General features: G+C 29.8%; 1 protein-coding gene across 4 annotated transcripts in view; it reads left to right on the forward strand.

Moving 5' to 3' along the window:
• LKRSDH (lysine ketoglutarate reductase/saccharopine dehydrogenase) overlaps positions 1-15893 on the forward strand; it is a 94275-nt gene that overhangs the window by 51346 nt on the left and 27036 nt on the right. For all 4 annotated transcript variants that reach the window (XM_085821152.1, XM_085821154.1, XM_085821153.1 and 1 more), the window contains 8 exons: positions 836-1110; positions 2121-2232; positions 2339-2398; positions 2491-2561; positions 9430-9557; positions 10829-10955; positions 15378-15488; positions 15567-15675. In XM_085821152.1, the coding sequence (XP_085677278.1) occupies positions 836-1110; positions 2121-2232; positions 2339-2398; positions 2491-2561; positions 9430-9557; positions 10829-10955; positions 15378-15488; positions 15567-15675 (993 nt within the window). The remainder of the gene's footprint in view (positions 1-835; positions 1111-2120; positions 2233-2338; positions 2399-2490; positions 2562-9429; positions 9558-10828; positions 10956-15377; positions 15489-15566; positions 15676-15893) is intronic.

The raw sequence follows: 15893 nt of genomic DNA on the forward strand, positions 1-15893 counted from the left end.
TAAATGCATAATAAAATTATTGACATTTAAATTCACCATTTAAGATGCTTCATCAAAAGACCTGATACAACAATTATTTAACTAATACCTGTAGACTAACATGCCAAGAGAATAAATGTTATTGCGAAAGTTTTATTTTTGTGCACAGATAAAACTTTACAGTTAGTTCACTTTAAGCACACTGAGTGAATAAGTTTTGTTGACTGTAGGCATAAAATATCACATATGTATCAGTAGTATGGTTATGTTTAGTCTACTAGCTCTTCTAAAGTCTTTTAAATTTCGAGTTCTTTAAAACTTTACATACTGTTTTTTATGCTTTTAACATCTGATAGATCTCATTTTTATTCACAACTTGATTACTGCTGAACTAAAATTATAGTTCATTTAATAATGAACTCGCAATATGTGATGCATTTTCTCTTTTATAGATATTGATAATAGAGATTACTGCACTAGAAACTTGAAATGCCATTTGCACATTGCAAAAAGAGAAAAATATATAAAACTTTTCACGTATAGTGTAACAGTTGCATGTGCCTAATTAGCTTAGATATTATGAGTTTTCTGAATGAGGAAAATGTTTTCTATCTGGGCATTAAGATTGTTTTCTATTATCATATATTATAGGTTAGTCTTCAATCTCTTGTGTATAAATTAGTCTTGTCCTGACTGACCATGGTTGCTTGAAGAAAAACGTAATTCAAGGAATTAATTAAAAATACTGTTTACTGAACTAGGTGTCTATATCTTTTACATTAATAGCACTTGATAAAATAATAAAAATATTTTTAAGTATTTTGATATTTTTCGAAGGAATATATTTTATTTTTAGATAGCACCATATGCATCTGTCATAATAAATGGCATTTATTGGGCTGTTAACTCTCCAAAACTATTGACTATCCCAGATGCTAAGTATTTATTGAGACCTAGTTATACACCATGGCTTCCATCGAGTGAAGGTTCTCCATCATTACCTCACCGACTCCTAGCAATCTGTGATATCAGTGCTGATCCTGGTGGATCCATTGAATTTATGACTGAATGCACTACAATAGATACACCTTTTTGCTTGTATGATGCAGATCAGCATAAGAACAGTGAAAGGTAGTACTTTGTTTTTAAACTTCATAAATTTTGGATTTATTTTTTAAATCTGTAATACAAATTTGCATGCTGCTATCCCAAAACCTGATTTTTCTATATTTTTATTGAATAATAATAATATTGTTTTTTTGGAGGGGGTTAACTTCTGAGTTACTTTTTGTTCAGAAATGCCATTTTATAAATTTAAGCCGTTACTTTTTTTTTTTAATATGGAAAATATGAAAAGAACAGAAAAATGTGGGATAACCAATAGTAGCAGACAATGCCATAATATTTGATATTTTAATTATTCACCACAACTGTGTGTAATTTAATTGGTACATAAGCCAGAATGCATAAAGACTTTATCTGTAATAATGTTTATGCATTCTGGCTGTGTAATTGATTTATTTTTATTAATTATTTAGCAGTTAAATATAAATTACTGAGTGAATAATAATAAGCCAAATGTATAACCATTAATCTTCTATTTTGCAATTGAGTTGCAAGAATAATATCATATAGAAATGCAGGAATAATGTAAACAAAATCATTGTTATTTTGTTTTGAAATATGTTCTTTTTTAATGCTGGTCTAATTTGCATAACCAAAAGAGATTATTCTGCAGATTAAACTGCTTAATGATATACATAAATTCTTAATAATATTTTTTTGTTGATTTCAATATGGCTTATTCTTTTTTCCTTCTGTTTTTTTAATTGTCCTTAGGTTAATGGTGATTTGGGGTTTCCCATTATTACCTTAATTAATCAGGTGTAGTCTGTGTTTATATACCTGATAAATTTTAAGACTAATGTAAATTACCTCCATCTTCTGTGTAATGCAGTATAACTTTAATGTTTCATTAAATAAGTAAATCTCTAAAACCACCACTTATGGTTCCAAATAATTTTACTTCTTTAGAGGTTGTTGGTTCGGAAAAGTTCAATGTATTTGCTTTTTACTCTGCCGGAGATTAATATACAGAAAAGGCAAGTATAAGCATTATAGCTTATTTTATTAAATTGCAGCTTTGCTGGACCTGGAGTTCTTGTGTGTTCAATTGATAATATGCCCACTCAGTTGCCACTTGAAGCAACAGATTATTTTGGATATCTCTTGTATCCTTTCATGGAAAGCATTGTAAGTTCTAATATTGTTATTGAAATAAAACTTATAAATAATGTGGTTTGATTTCAAATAGGCATTCAGTGCCATATGTATCTAATAATGTTGTATTTACTTTTAGTTATCTTCAGATGCAACAAAACCTCTTGATCAACATGATTTCCATCCCACAGTACATGGAGTAAGTATAGAATGTAAAGCGGATTAAAATTTATGATGTGATTTTGATCTGTGTGACTGATATATACGTATATATATGCAAATGTTTTTTAGGCTATTATTGCTAGCGATGGCAAACTTACTCCTAATTTTGAGTACATTACAGAACTCAGGACCACATCAACGTATGTTGCTTTTTCCTTGTTATTTTTTTATTTAATTTTTCAGGTGTATTCTGAAAATTTTTATGAATACTTTTTGCAGGATTTAAATGTTATTATTAAAATTCTAACTAATATATATATATATATATTATTTTGTTAAACAGGTTTTAAATTTTTTGATAATGTGCTGAATGTTAAGAAAACTAAAGCAAATAAAAAAAAGTATTATTTTTAAGAATGACAAATTATACATTTTATAAGTAATTTTAAATTTTGTTCATAATTCAGTTCTAAATCTCAAATTTCTATTTAACTTATCAGCATTCAGTTGGATCTTAAAATCTTTTGTTTGGGAATTCTTGTATCATTTATAAAAGCTAAACATTGTTATGTATCTAAATTAAGTTTAGACTGATACCAATTTGGTTTGAATTAATATAATCAAAAAAGTCCCTGTGGTAAAAACTAGAGATATATAAACTTGCACAATTTCCTTGAATCTGCAAGTTATCTGTTAATTCTTTTATATGTGTGCTATAGGTCAAAGATAAGAAATATGCAAATCAAGAGGAAAAGTAAACTAAATTAAAGATAAGCAAGTAATTCAAGGCTACACAAATTAATATAACTTAGCAGGTTGACTCAGAAACCTACACGGGCATCATGCTGGTGAATGCAAATAAAAAACAATTAAAGCAAACAAATAAAATACAAAATACAAATTAAAAAATTTGAATACAAATAAAAAAATTTGTGTATAATATATAAACTCTTTTTCCATTATCAGAATGATAGGTTGATTAAAGCAATAACTAATTCTTTTTTGTTAATACACTGGTTATCATAAATTAAGGAAAAATCACAGAAATCATGATTACTGAAAAAGTTACATGTAGAATTTTATGAAATTTACTTACAAATACAACACATAGTAAGGTATCAAACAACATAAAAAGAAATTACCAGACAATTATGGTAGTATAGAAATTAGCACATGTATAAAAATGAACAAATCGAAGATGTCAGTTTGCTGTAGTAAAAGTACCTTCAATCTGGAATATAATTGCCTCTAGAAGCAATTCAGCACATTCAGCGATGTGTGATGCTTTCAATTATGCGGTCTATCAGTTCCATAGGAAGCGAAAGCCATTGCTCTTGCAAAGCAGTAGCAAGCACGGCAAGGGTCTAAGAGGGCGGATTGAGAGCAGCTAGACGTCTCCCTAAAGCATCCCACACGTGCTAGATAGGATTCAAGTCCAGGGATCGAGCTGGCCACTCCATGCGCATAATTGTTTCCTGTTGAAGATAATCATATACGATGCAAGCCCTGTGTGGTCTTGCATTGTCGTCCTGAAACAGGAAAGCATAACCTATTGCTCCGGCATATCGGTGCACATAAGCATCAAGGATGTCATCTCTATAAACATGAACATTCACGGTTGCCCTTGAAAAAACATGTAGGTCTGTGCGTGCACCCAAAGAAATGCCACCCCAAACACAGACGACACTGCCGTTTTCATAAGCATCTCTTTCACGGATGTTTGACAGATAATGGGTTCCAGGTCAAATAACGCCTACTATCGCGTTCTAGACTAAACCTGGGCTCATTCGTAAAGAGAATAGCCCTCCATTCCTCAGGCGTCCAGTGGACATGTTGTCGTGTCCACTGCAAATGGTCCCTCCTATGGCGTGACTTGAGCAGCACGCAAATGGTTGTTCGCCTCGCATACAGACCACCTTTGTGAAGCCTTCTACCCACAGTTGACGTTGACACCAACCTTCGGGTGGCTGGAGCAAGGGAGGATCTAAGAAGAGTCGGTGTAGCGGTTCTATTCCTGAGTGCACATAATGTCAAATATCGGTCATCGGCACTCGTCGTAGCATTTCGCTGTCCTTGGCTGAACCTCCTAGGTGCCGAATCTGTGATTTGAAATTGCCTCCAATGTCTATGAACCACAGAAGGACTCGCATTTAGCCATCTGGCCACTTCTGTTTGACTTTGTCCTGCCTCTAGTCTCCCAATGGCTTTCTGTCATAGTTTTGCAGGCAAATGATGCCTGGAGATAATTGTTACGAATTGGCTATCTCAGATTTCTGATGTCACTATCACAGTGAAATATGTGGGCTTGCTCTCAAACATGGAGTTTTATGCTCCTCACAGATGGCGTATTCCGAGTGCAGCGCCACTAATTTGCATATCGGAGTTTTACTCAGCTACTCTTACTTGGTAACATATTCAAATTTTACACGGTTTGGCTTATTTTTGAGGGAGTTATTGCTATTTTTGCGATTTTTCCTTAATTTATGATATCCAGTGTATGTATTAAGATATATACAAATTTATGCATTAAAAATAATTTAATAAACAAGCAAGTATTACTTGTTAATGTAACATTTTAAATATTTTTATTAGTTTCTGTGAGTTTTAGCTATTTTTTGCCACCAGTAAATTGGCATTGCTGTTGAATATACAAAATAAATATTTTATCATTTGGTGAACATATATACCATAAAACCCTGAAGTTACATGATAGGTAGGATTGATGAAAAACACATTAATTAGTCCTTTTTTTTAATTAAATAAAATTAGTAAATAAGATCAAATTCTGAAAAGTACTTATTTAGAAGAAAAGTGTGTAATAAAGTATTCAGTTTTTATACATATCAATACACAACACTATTAAAATAGATGTACTACAAAAAATAGAGTTATTTTGATGCTGGCTACATAAAATTTAACAAATTCATGATTATAAAGTGGGGAGGGAGGATAAAGAATATCAAACTCTTAATTCTTTTTTTCTGTATTGAAGAATAGAATAATGACTGCTCTATAGAATAACTTCACTGCCTGTGAACCTGGTTATAATTTAACTGCAGTTTTTGAAGAGGGATGTGGAGTTTTGGAATATTTAGCATAAATTATTATATTGTGATGCATATTATTTTTTAAAGCTAGTTCTGATGTATAGGCAAAGTAAAGTTTTTAATCAGCATTTTATTAATCTTTAAATGCAAATTAATTAAACACTTAAATATATAAAATAAAATAAGGAATCACGTAACTTTGAGTTCACATTAGCCAGGGTATTACAGATTATCTTTTAAGGAATGGAACTAGAATCCATAAGCACTAATCCGTAACTTTTTCTGAGGCTGTTGCAAATTTGTTTTCCTTTGGGAAGTACTTTCTTCCTCAGTAAATTTGTTATCATTGCATTTATACACTTGCTTTTAGCAGTTCCTGTTAGCAAGACCACTGTTATCGAATTTTTCATAATGTGAATTTAGTAATTCCTGCATATATACTCAATTTACTTCATCAAAAGTGTTCAGTGTTGACAGTTTTATTGACATTTGAGATTAATGATTGGTTAAACAAGAATATCAGCCAAATAAAATATTCAGATGAGTTACTTTGATAAAAAATAGTCTGGCATTGCTTTAACCATGTTAACTGAAAACATTTTATTAATAATAACATTATTAATAAACCACATTAACGGGAAAAGTATGTTAAAAGAAACAGTGTTAGATGAGGAATGAATGATTAAATTACATTAAGAATAAAAAATAATATGAAAATAATTATTTATTATTCATTTTTATTTCATTATTATTACTTGTATATTCATTTTTTTCTTTATGTGATTTCAATGCAAGTTATTTCTAAAAGTAGAATATTACATTTATAAAAAATTTAGGCAAGTTCCATTCTGCTAAAGACTTGTAGTAAACTAATAATTTTTATGTAAATTATAATTAATCCTAACATTAGTCTGTTTTATTCTTAATTTTGATAATATTTTAGCTAGTGATAACTGCTCTTATGTCAAATATGTTTCTTAACTCATCACAATGTATTGCTCATGTCTAGCTGGGAAAACATGAAAATCTTGCATGATCATGCTTAGTATTATAATGCATTACTTTATACTTATATTATGTTTATTATATATTGAACTTATATTTTGTTTTCTTATGTATATTTATTGCACTTTTATTAGTTTATTTATGATATGTAATAACAGATAAATATTGTACAGTATGTATGCTCTGCTTACATAACAAAGTTGTTCAGGGAGTTGCAAAACATTTTTTTTTTTTTTTTTTTAATTACAAAAGGTAAGTGCAGGGTTAGGAACTCGGAGAAACCACAGTTTTCACTTTTGCAAACTGTAATACCAGTTACTGATCTGAAATTAGCAATAGAATCCTATTGAAATGGAAGCAATGTTATTTAGTTAGATAAATTTTTATTATTAATTGTGCCTTTTTTTAATAAAATTTCTGTTAATTTTGTTTTGAAAGCATTCGGAATGAAACTAGATTTTTGATCTCCTAACTAAACATTGAGAAAAGTTCATATTTGTAATTTATCACATTCATTGTTCCCAAGGATCATGAAGTCATTTTGCATCTAGCTAGTTTTAAGATTCAGCTGAAAAAGAAAATATTCACTGTATATGTCTGATGTTTAACTGCTTTGTATAACATTCATGGTTCTTGTTTTATTGATATGTTTGCAGGGTAACTGATTATAATGTGTTCATCTTTTGTTTAAATGATTGGGAAGCAGATTTGCTGGCACTAAAAGTTGTTTTCTCTTACAGCAGTCTTTTGTTTTAAATTTTTAACTGTATTTTGTTTGTTAATATGTTTTATTATACCAGTTAATATTATCAATAAACATATCTTTTTTCTTCCATGCTTTGCTTTTTTGCACTGAAGAAGGTAATTGTGGTCGTCTGGTTGGTATATGTAAGAAGTCTTGCTCTTTCTTCATGATTAACATACCTCTTTTTTTTTTTTTTTTTTTTCTGCATGATTTGCATCTTGCTTTCTCTTGATTATTTCCAACTTGCTTTCTTTGAGTGATAACAGCATCCTGCTCTGTCTGCATATATTCTGCTCTTATTCTCATATTTTCTTGTATCATAGCTGCCAACTATCCTGTAAAACTATCAGATTCCTATTTTTGTGCCATTCTTCACAGAAAACCAATATAAATCCTAGTTTTTGATCCACCTAAATTTACATTATCTGCATCAAAAACAAATATTGGGGTGGGGGGTGGATTGTTCATCATTAAGTATCAAAGGAAAATAAAACGTTAATAAATTTTGATATCAAAATAATTAAGACAATCAATCACATTTTCATGTTTTAAAGAAATTTAAAATTTTCAAATTCTGTTCCTTTGCGTAACAATTTTCAACATAATTTTAATTATTTCATCTGAATTACATCAATCCATTACAAAAATTCTGTACGGCATTTTATAAAGATTTACCTAACATTTAATAGATTAAAAATATGTTGTTTATATGATAAAGTACCATTAAAAATCTGTGAATGGTATATTACTAAGTTTATCTTGGTGATTAAAAATCACATTAGTTATTTTTATTTTCAAAGTGTTTAAAAGTGATTTAATAAATATTCTTTCTCACTCCATGTTTCATTACTATGCAATTTTGAAATTACAAAACAGAATGAAATTATTAAAAAAGTGTAATATTAAGAAAACTAAAATTTAGAACGAGAAAAATAAATGCTAAGTTAATATATTTAATCAAAATAAATTTATTGTTTAATAATGAGAATCATGCAGTCATTATATAAACAGATTCAAATTTGTGTGTGTGAAGTTTTTTTGAAATTGCATCACACAGTGCAAAATCTTGTTCTTTATGTTTCAAGGTTGGCAGCTATGATATATTTATGGATATACTGTAAATTAATAGGCATTTTTATAATTGACCTACTCTTAGCATTTTAAGTATGAACATTTTAAAGATTTTTTGAAAAAGCATAATAGCTTGTTTTATTGCTCCATTTATTTTAAGGAAATAACTGTTTTAAGCTGTTATTTATAGTTTTACAAGTGAATTATAATAATTTTTAATGGATAACTTGAATTCTTGGCCACAAAGAAAATTTCTGCTGAAGTTTTAGAGTATTTCCATTTTTGATTCACAGTTTTATATCATTTATATTTGTAAATCTAATTTATTACTTTTATTATAATGAGTTGTAACAGTCATTCATGTCACCCATCTATTGAATTGCATATTTAATCCATGATGTTTAAGTTATGAAAATGGTAAACACGACAGCCTAATTAATTTAATAAAAAATTTATTTATTTGAGTTGTTCATAAGAAATTGCTTATATAGTTTATTCATATATTTATTTATATGTACATATAAATAGCAGCTAGTAATATTTTTTTAAAACTTTGCATATCTGCATGCTTTATAGGTAATTATGTAGCTAATATTTTCATTTGGGCTTTTTAAAAGTATAATTACAAAATCTGGAGCTTTTTTTTAATAATGCATCTTTTATGGGTGAGTTTTTTTAATAAAATAAATAGCTGAATAAACTGGAATGATAAATTTCTTAATTTGTGATTACTGTTTTGATATCAGATTGAACATATTTGATAATTTTTATGCCTTATTATTTTATATATTATGCAGGACATCCAAAAAAGAAATGATGGGGAAAAAATTGACATATATCCAAAATTAACTTGTTTTTAGCATTGTATTTGCATTTCATTTGTAGCTCTGGCTATGTTTAGGCAATATTCCATCTCATTTCATGCATCCGAAAGCATTATTGGTGAGCTCTAGCCCTGTCATTTCTGCAGTTTGAGTGTGCAAAATTAAAGAGATAAAGTCCATTCTGTGTCAGTCTTTCTGCCAAACAAAACTTTTTGGTATCTTCTTTTCAGCTACGTAAACCACAGTGCAACAAACATTGATTTTGAATATATGTGTCATTCTTTCCACAACTTCTTTCATGGACATCTTTTATATATATAAAGTAATTAGATTTTGAACTGTATTTCATACTTTTAAAGAAATGTTTTATTGTTAGATCACAGAAAAAAGCTCGATCTCTGGCTGAAAAAGCTGCCAAAAAAGTTCTTGTCCTTGGAGCTGGATATGTAGCCGGACCTTTGGTAGATTATCTCACTCGAGATCAAACCATACATGTTACAATAGGTTTGTTTTAATTTTAGATTTAATTAATATTAGTTCTGATTAATTTTTTAAATGTTAAAACTGCCTTAACTGTGTAAAAGTTCTGTTGATTGCTATGATACCTATTAAAAAACTGCATGAGATATAAAAAATGTCCCATCAAGACTGCCCATACTCTGAACAGCCAGATTCCTTGCTTGGAACACATAAAAAGTGCCCAAAAGAACTGTGCTATATGACCCATAGTTTTAAAGATAAATGCTAAAGAAAAGTATGATGTTGTATCCAGTGTAAGGGGGAAAAACTTTACTGGATATTTGCACATCAGTATTTGCATTATGTTAACATAGGAAGATGTTCAAAATGGCCACTGTATGTATCAAAGCAATCATGTGCACTCTGGAATGACATCAAGCTGTCATTTGTATTGTATTCCAAAGGCTGTATCTTGTAATTACTGGTAGTCTTTGCATGATGATAATGCATTCCTTTTGTGAATATTGGACGTGTACTTTGCGTTTGGTCAGTGTAATGGTAATGCCTTACAAACTGCTGGGAGTATGCCATCGCTATCCATCCTCCAGATGTCAGGTTCTACTATTCTCCCAGTGCCAGGTTAGACAATGTACTGAGAAATGCTGGAAGCATATACTTGATGCACAGTCTCCATGATGTTGGTGCATGCATTGCCTTTTCTGAATGGCTATTGCAACAACAATGTAGCTGATAATGCTTTCACTGCACATATCTTGTGGATGGATGAATATTTCACACATGATTACTTCACACTTGAAGTAACAATGATACATTTTTCATAGTTGCTTAGTTTCATCATTCTGAAACATACTTTTCAGATTTTTTAGAGATTTAATTGTGATCAAAAACATATTATATTAATTTTTTGTAAATATCCTTTTATAGAATTTTAAAGGATATTTTTCTAAATATCCTTTTTTATTATTTTATGTAATCCTGTGCACTAGCATATGGTGAAATATGGATCTTTTAAATTTTAAGCAATTTTAAAAGCATGTGCTATTTTCTATCCAATAAACATTATTTTTTATTTTTTGTAATTCATTGTTAATTGGTTATCATTTTAATATGCTAATGTGTTTAAATGCTTTTGCTTGTTTGCTATTTTGTGCAAAATTAGCAAGAAGTATTTTAGTTTTGTTAGCGGTATATTGTGAATTGTTTTGAGCTCTAAAATTAACTTTCAATTAAAAATTATGCTTAGAAAATGCAAGTAAATATATTAAGTTCTTTGAACTTTTATGGGTATTTTACAGGCTCAATTCTTCAAAATCAAGGAGAAGCACTGGTGAAATCAGCTAATGCAGAGCATGTTGTTTTAGATGTCACTAAAGGAAAAGGTCCTTTAGAGAAATTAATTGAGGAGTCGACTCTTGTGGTGAGGTAAGAATACTCTGAATGGTTTTTGGCTGTTGTATTAGAACATATTATTTTTGCATTATTGCTATCAACTCTTACATCACCGCAAAGTGCTGCCTTTAAATATGAAATTTAAAAGCAATTTATGTTTTTAAAAAATTCAGTTTGTTGCAATTTTTATACCCTTCTGATGTGTTATTCTTTTCCCCTCTCTGTCTTTATTCTGTGTTATGTTCCCCCCCCTCACTTTTGGCCAAATCCATGACAATTATTAATCAGAGATCTGTGGCCAGCTTGATAACAGTATGATCTTTTACTGTGTACTGTCCTATATAGGTCAAGAATGGGATAACTTCAAGGATTTTATTTATTTTTTGCCTATCATAACTGTACAAGGGTCATAAGGCTGACAGACGTTTTTGTCCCAAGTGTTGCACAGACGTAATGAATACGAGCATTTAAACCTGATTTTAAATTTGAATTTTCTATCATGAACATAAGAACCACTTCTTCTAATTGATTAGGAATTCATATTCATTCTTGCTTTCCTTTCTTGCTCATTCTTATTGTAGCCTGAAGCTATTCCAAAGTTTGATAGAAAATATTCTGAGAAATGAATCTAAGGCTCCCATCGTATACCATCAACCTCGCAGAGCAACTTTTATCTTGATGGTATTGTAAGCATTTCCATGTTGCAAAGACTAGATATTTACAAACATCTGTGCCTTCCCTGCAATTCAAACCCAATCCTCTAGTGAACAGCTGAGCGGAACAGAGTGACAGGTTAAATAAATTAAAACCTTTTGCTGTGTTATCTTAGGTTGGCTGAATTATTTTTGTGTATATTCACAACTTTAACATCTTTAAATCATATGTCATATTACATATGAAATTGCTAATGGTTTGATCCAAATTTGTAAATAATAACGTTTGATTCAGCAATAATATTTTGAATAACTTTACGAGCGAGATTTGTATCTAAATATTTATATATTCTGAGCAAAAAGCAATTTTAAAATGAATCGTACAATATTTAGTCCTTCAGCTTCATATAAACTAATGGCATTAAATATTAAATTTTTGCTTATTTCTGAAATAATGCTTCATAAATAAATGATAAACGTGATAGTGTGGAAGAAATCGAATTTAGAAAAATAGTCTCGCTTTTGTGTTCTTGATGAATACATGGATTTCTTTTCACTTTTGGAAAAGTTAAAAAAATATTAGTTAGATAGTGCTTGTATTAAAAACATAAAATATTTTTAAATTAGGTACATCATTAACTCTGAAGGATCTAGATGTGAAGGATGGGAAAAAATATATTGCAATTTTTTTATAGTTTTAGTAGTATGTAACAAGAAGTCTTTAACAAGAAGCTGAATGTATGTATGTCTGTAACAAGAAGCTGAATTTCGGTTACTGAATAAAATCAGCATTTGTTTTGTCGTAAATAGAAAGATTCAGCACATTTTTAGAAATAATTTGTTCACTCTTTTGATTGTTTTTGAATGAGATTTATTTTTTGTACTGAGTGTGTTGACACTTTTCACTAGATAATAATGTCACTAGTCAATTTTTAAGTAATTCGGGTTTTACCAGTTATTAAAATTAGCATGCTTATTTGTAGATGTTGTATGAATATTGTCTTCACAAGTTATAGCCATTCTTATAATCTTGCATTTGCATCTATCCAAAGAAATTCTGTTTTAATAAATTTGGAATATTATGATGTCAGAGAATCAAACTCTTAAAAAAATATTCTCAAATTGCTATATTTTCTCTTTAATTTTTAAGAGCACTAGATTTTTAATGCTAAAATGCATTTAATTTTTTTAAACTTAATCATTGCAAGTACATGATTACAAAAATATGAATTAGTTTTATATGCTCATTTTAAATATTCTGATGCATGTAATAAGCTTTAACTCTTCTATCCTAAATTCTTTGTATGTATTCATGATATCATAATATCCCAGTTTTTATCATGAAAAACATCACTGTGAGACGCACTGTTGTATTAGGAATAATTTTAATCCTTCAAGCAGACTTTGCATATGAAAAATTTGACCTGTTATTAACTTCTGTTCCTTTGTATCTGAATCTTTTTATATATTAACTGCTATGGGGCTAACCAGCGACCGAGTGGTAAAGTCGCTGAACACTGGTAGTTCGGTCCGAGGTTCAAATCCTGCGAACGGGCTGGCTGAATGGGCGTTTTTGAGGTTTTCCCCATGTGTAACATGTATATAAGCCAGTTCCCCTTAGTAAGTCCTCCATGAAGGCATCCCTCCCTTTAGGTAGATAGCCCTCGAGGCTTTGCCATTTAAAAGTATTAAAATACACACACTATTAACTGGTATGTCCTATACTAGTTATGTCTAAATAGTTGAGTCGTACTTATAACTGTTAGATCTATTATATTTCCATATGTTGTATAAATGTATATCTTGGAACATAAAACTGGGATGAGAGAAAAGAATTAAAAATTATTTTTAATCTTCATTTTCACATAATTTGATAACCATATGTCATTTTTCAGAAGTATGCTATGTAAGCAGCTGTTTAATATGCTGGCTATGAATATTAAAAATAATGCATATTAGTGTGTTTAATATTTGTTCTTTCCTCTAGCCCAATTCAAATTATCTTGGTTCTTTAATTCAAATTATCTTAGTATCTTAGTAATTTCTCATAATCTTTATATACGTTTAATGTAAAATAAAGGGGCATAAAAATATGTGTGATAATAACTAATGTAGATAAAAGTAATCAAAATTCAACCCTGCTATTTTATTTTGAGTATATCTTTTCTAAATTTCTTTTGAAGAAATTTACATTTTCATTATTTTTTATGTATACTTAGTAAGGTAATATTTTTACATACTGAAATTCTTCCATGTTAAAAAGTGTATTATGAAACTCTTCCTGAGATACACACACACGGAAATATATATATAAATATAATCATCTGATAGTCTTTGTCGTTATTTTTTATTAAATATATTGATGATTTATGCAGCTTTATATGACAGTGGCATTATTTACAATTTCAGTAGCCTTCTTATAGAATTTTTTTTTAACCGAAATACATGAACTTTAGAAGTATGCTTAACATTCTAAATTTAGAGAATGGAAAGCAGTACAGTCAAAAGTCGTTAATTCGGACACCCATAATTCGGAATGATCTATAATCCGGACCTCAAAACTAAAAACTTTCTGCGCATGCGCCGCGTTGACACATGCGCATAGGCATTTACGCATGCACGTAAGACCTTTTACGACTGCGCATATGAGTGTGCGCAAGTGCAGAATACGTTTTCGCGTGCGCGTTTTATGTATAATGGACGTATAAGCTAAAATTATCTAATTATCTATTTCAGTTAATGTTGATGATTGCGTTGTTCCTTAATTTTCGAATTGGATCCAGCTTATTATTTTTTGAAGACTGTAAGAGCAATTTTATAAAAGTAAACTTAAACTTTTGATTGTATCAAGTAGAATTTCCGATATGTATTTGTTAATATGTAAAGGATCTAAAGCGAAAGTATGTTTTGAAATCCGAAATCTGTTTATCAATTTCACGCTGCTCGGCGGGGGGGGGGGGGGGGGAACGCTGCGGCGGGCACGTAATGAATTGGAAGTTGATCTGTCAGCACTATCCTTATCTTCGGCGCAGATGTTTTTATTTTATTTGGCTTATAATTCCTTACCAAATGTAGTATTTCATCTTGATATGCTCCGTCTTTGATATGATTTAAAACAAGTTCCTCGTCATTATAATTCGCTTCCGATAGGGAAGAAAGTGACAGAGGTTATTGAAAACGAAAAAATTTCGATTGACAAATTAGTCGGTGTTCTCGACACAGCAGTTATAGGACTTGAACAGCGGAACTTTGTAACTGAACAAGAAATTATGTCTGTTTAATAGAATTAAAGAGAAAGTATTATCACATGAAACGAAGCAAAACTTAAACAACTTACATTGAAAGAAATGTTTAAAAAAGTAAACAACTAAATATTAAGCTTTTTCTTTTTGCAAATTTTGATACCCTTTAGATCATAATTGTTCTTTATTTCATAAATTACGGTTTCATATTTTTAATTTTAGAATTTCTGCATGCCATCTTACGAGATTTAAACTGATGATCTATAATCCGGAAAAATCGATAATCCGGAATCGCCGAAGTCCCGACAAGTCCGGATTAACGACTTTTGACTGTAGTTAAAAAAAAAAAAAAAAAAAAAAAATATGCTTTTGTTGCAAATGCACTGTAATTATGAAAGCAAGCATCTCTTTTCCTTTAATGAAATATTTTAAATACACCTTTATTTGATTTTATTATAATTTAACTTTTGAATTTTTTAGTATAAAAGCTATTTTCTTAAATTTTAAAAAATACTTTTATCTAAAACTGTCTTTGAAATGTATTTTTCTTCTACGTAAAGCCTTTTGCCTTACACACTGCATCCCACAATTGCTGAACATTGTATCAAGTACAAAATAAATATGGTCACTGCCAGTTATTTGACTCCAGAAATGAGAAAACTTCATGACGCGTAAGTATTCGTTCTTTTTAAAGTCGTGTCTTTTATATTTGCAAATTTATACTAACTAAACATGGTATAATTTTGCAGAGCTGTTGATGCTGGCATTACAGTTGTAAATGAAGTTGGTTTGGATCCAGGAATTGATCATCTCCTTGCCATGGAATGCTTTGATGAAATCAAGTTAAATGGTGGAAGGGTAATGCTTCTTAAATTTAATAATTATATTAGAGAAACATTCTTTTTAGTGGCTGAACAAGGATTTTACATTATTGTACGTTATGTTCCGAAAAGAGCAAGTTCTGTTCTCTTATGGTTCCATATCACAGTATATGTAATGGGATGTAGTATATTGAAGATGTATTTGTAGTTGTTTTATTTATATATATATATATTTGCAAATACAAGTTTTACATT

This window comes from Stegodyphus dumicola, chromosome 7 (assembly GCF_044657685.1).
Source record: "Stegodyphus dumicola isolate Sdum_Otavi_A_Nest chromosome 7, ASM4465768v1".
NCBI classification, from domain to species: domain Eukaryota; kingdom Metazoa; phylum Arthropoda; class Arachnida; order Araneae; family Eresidae; genus Stegodyphus; species Stegodyphus dumicola.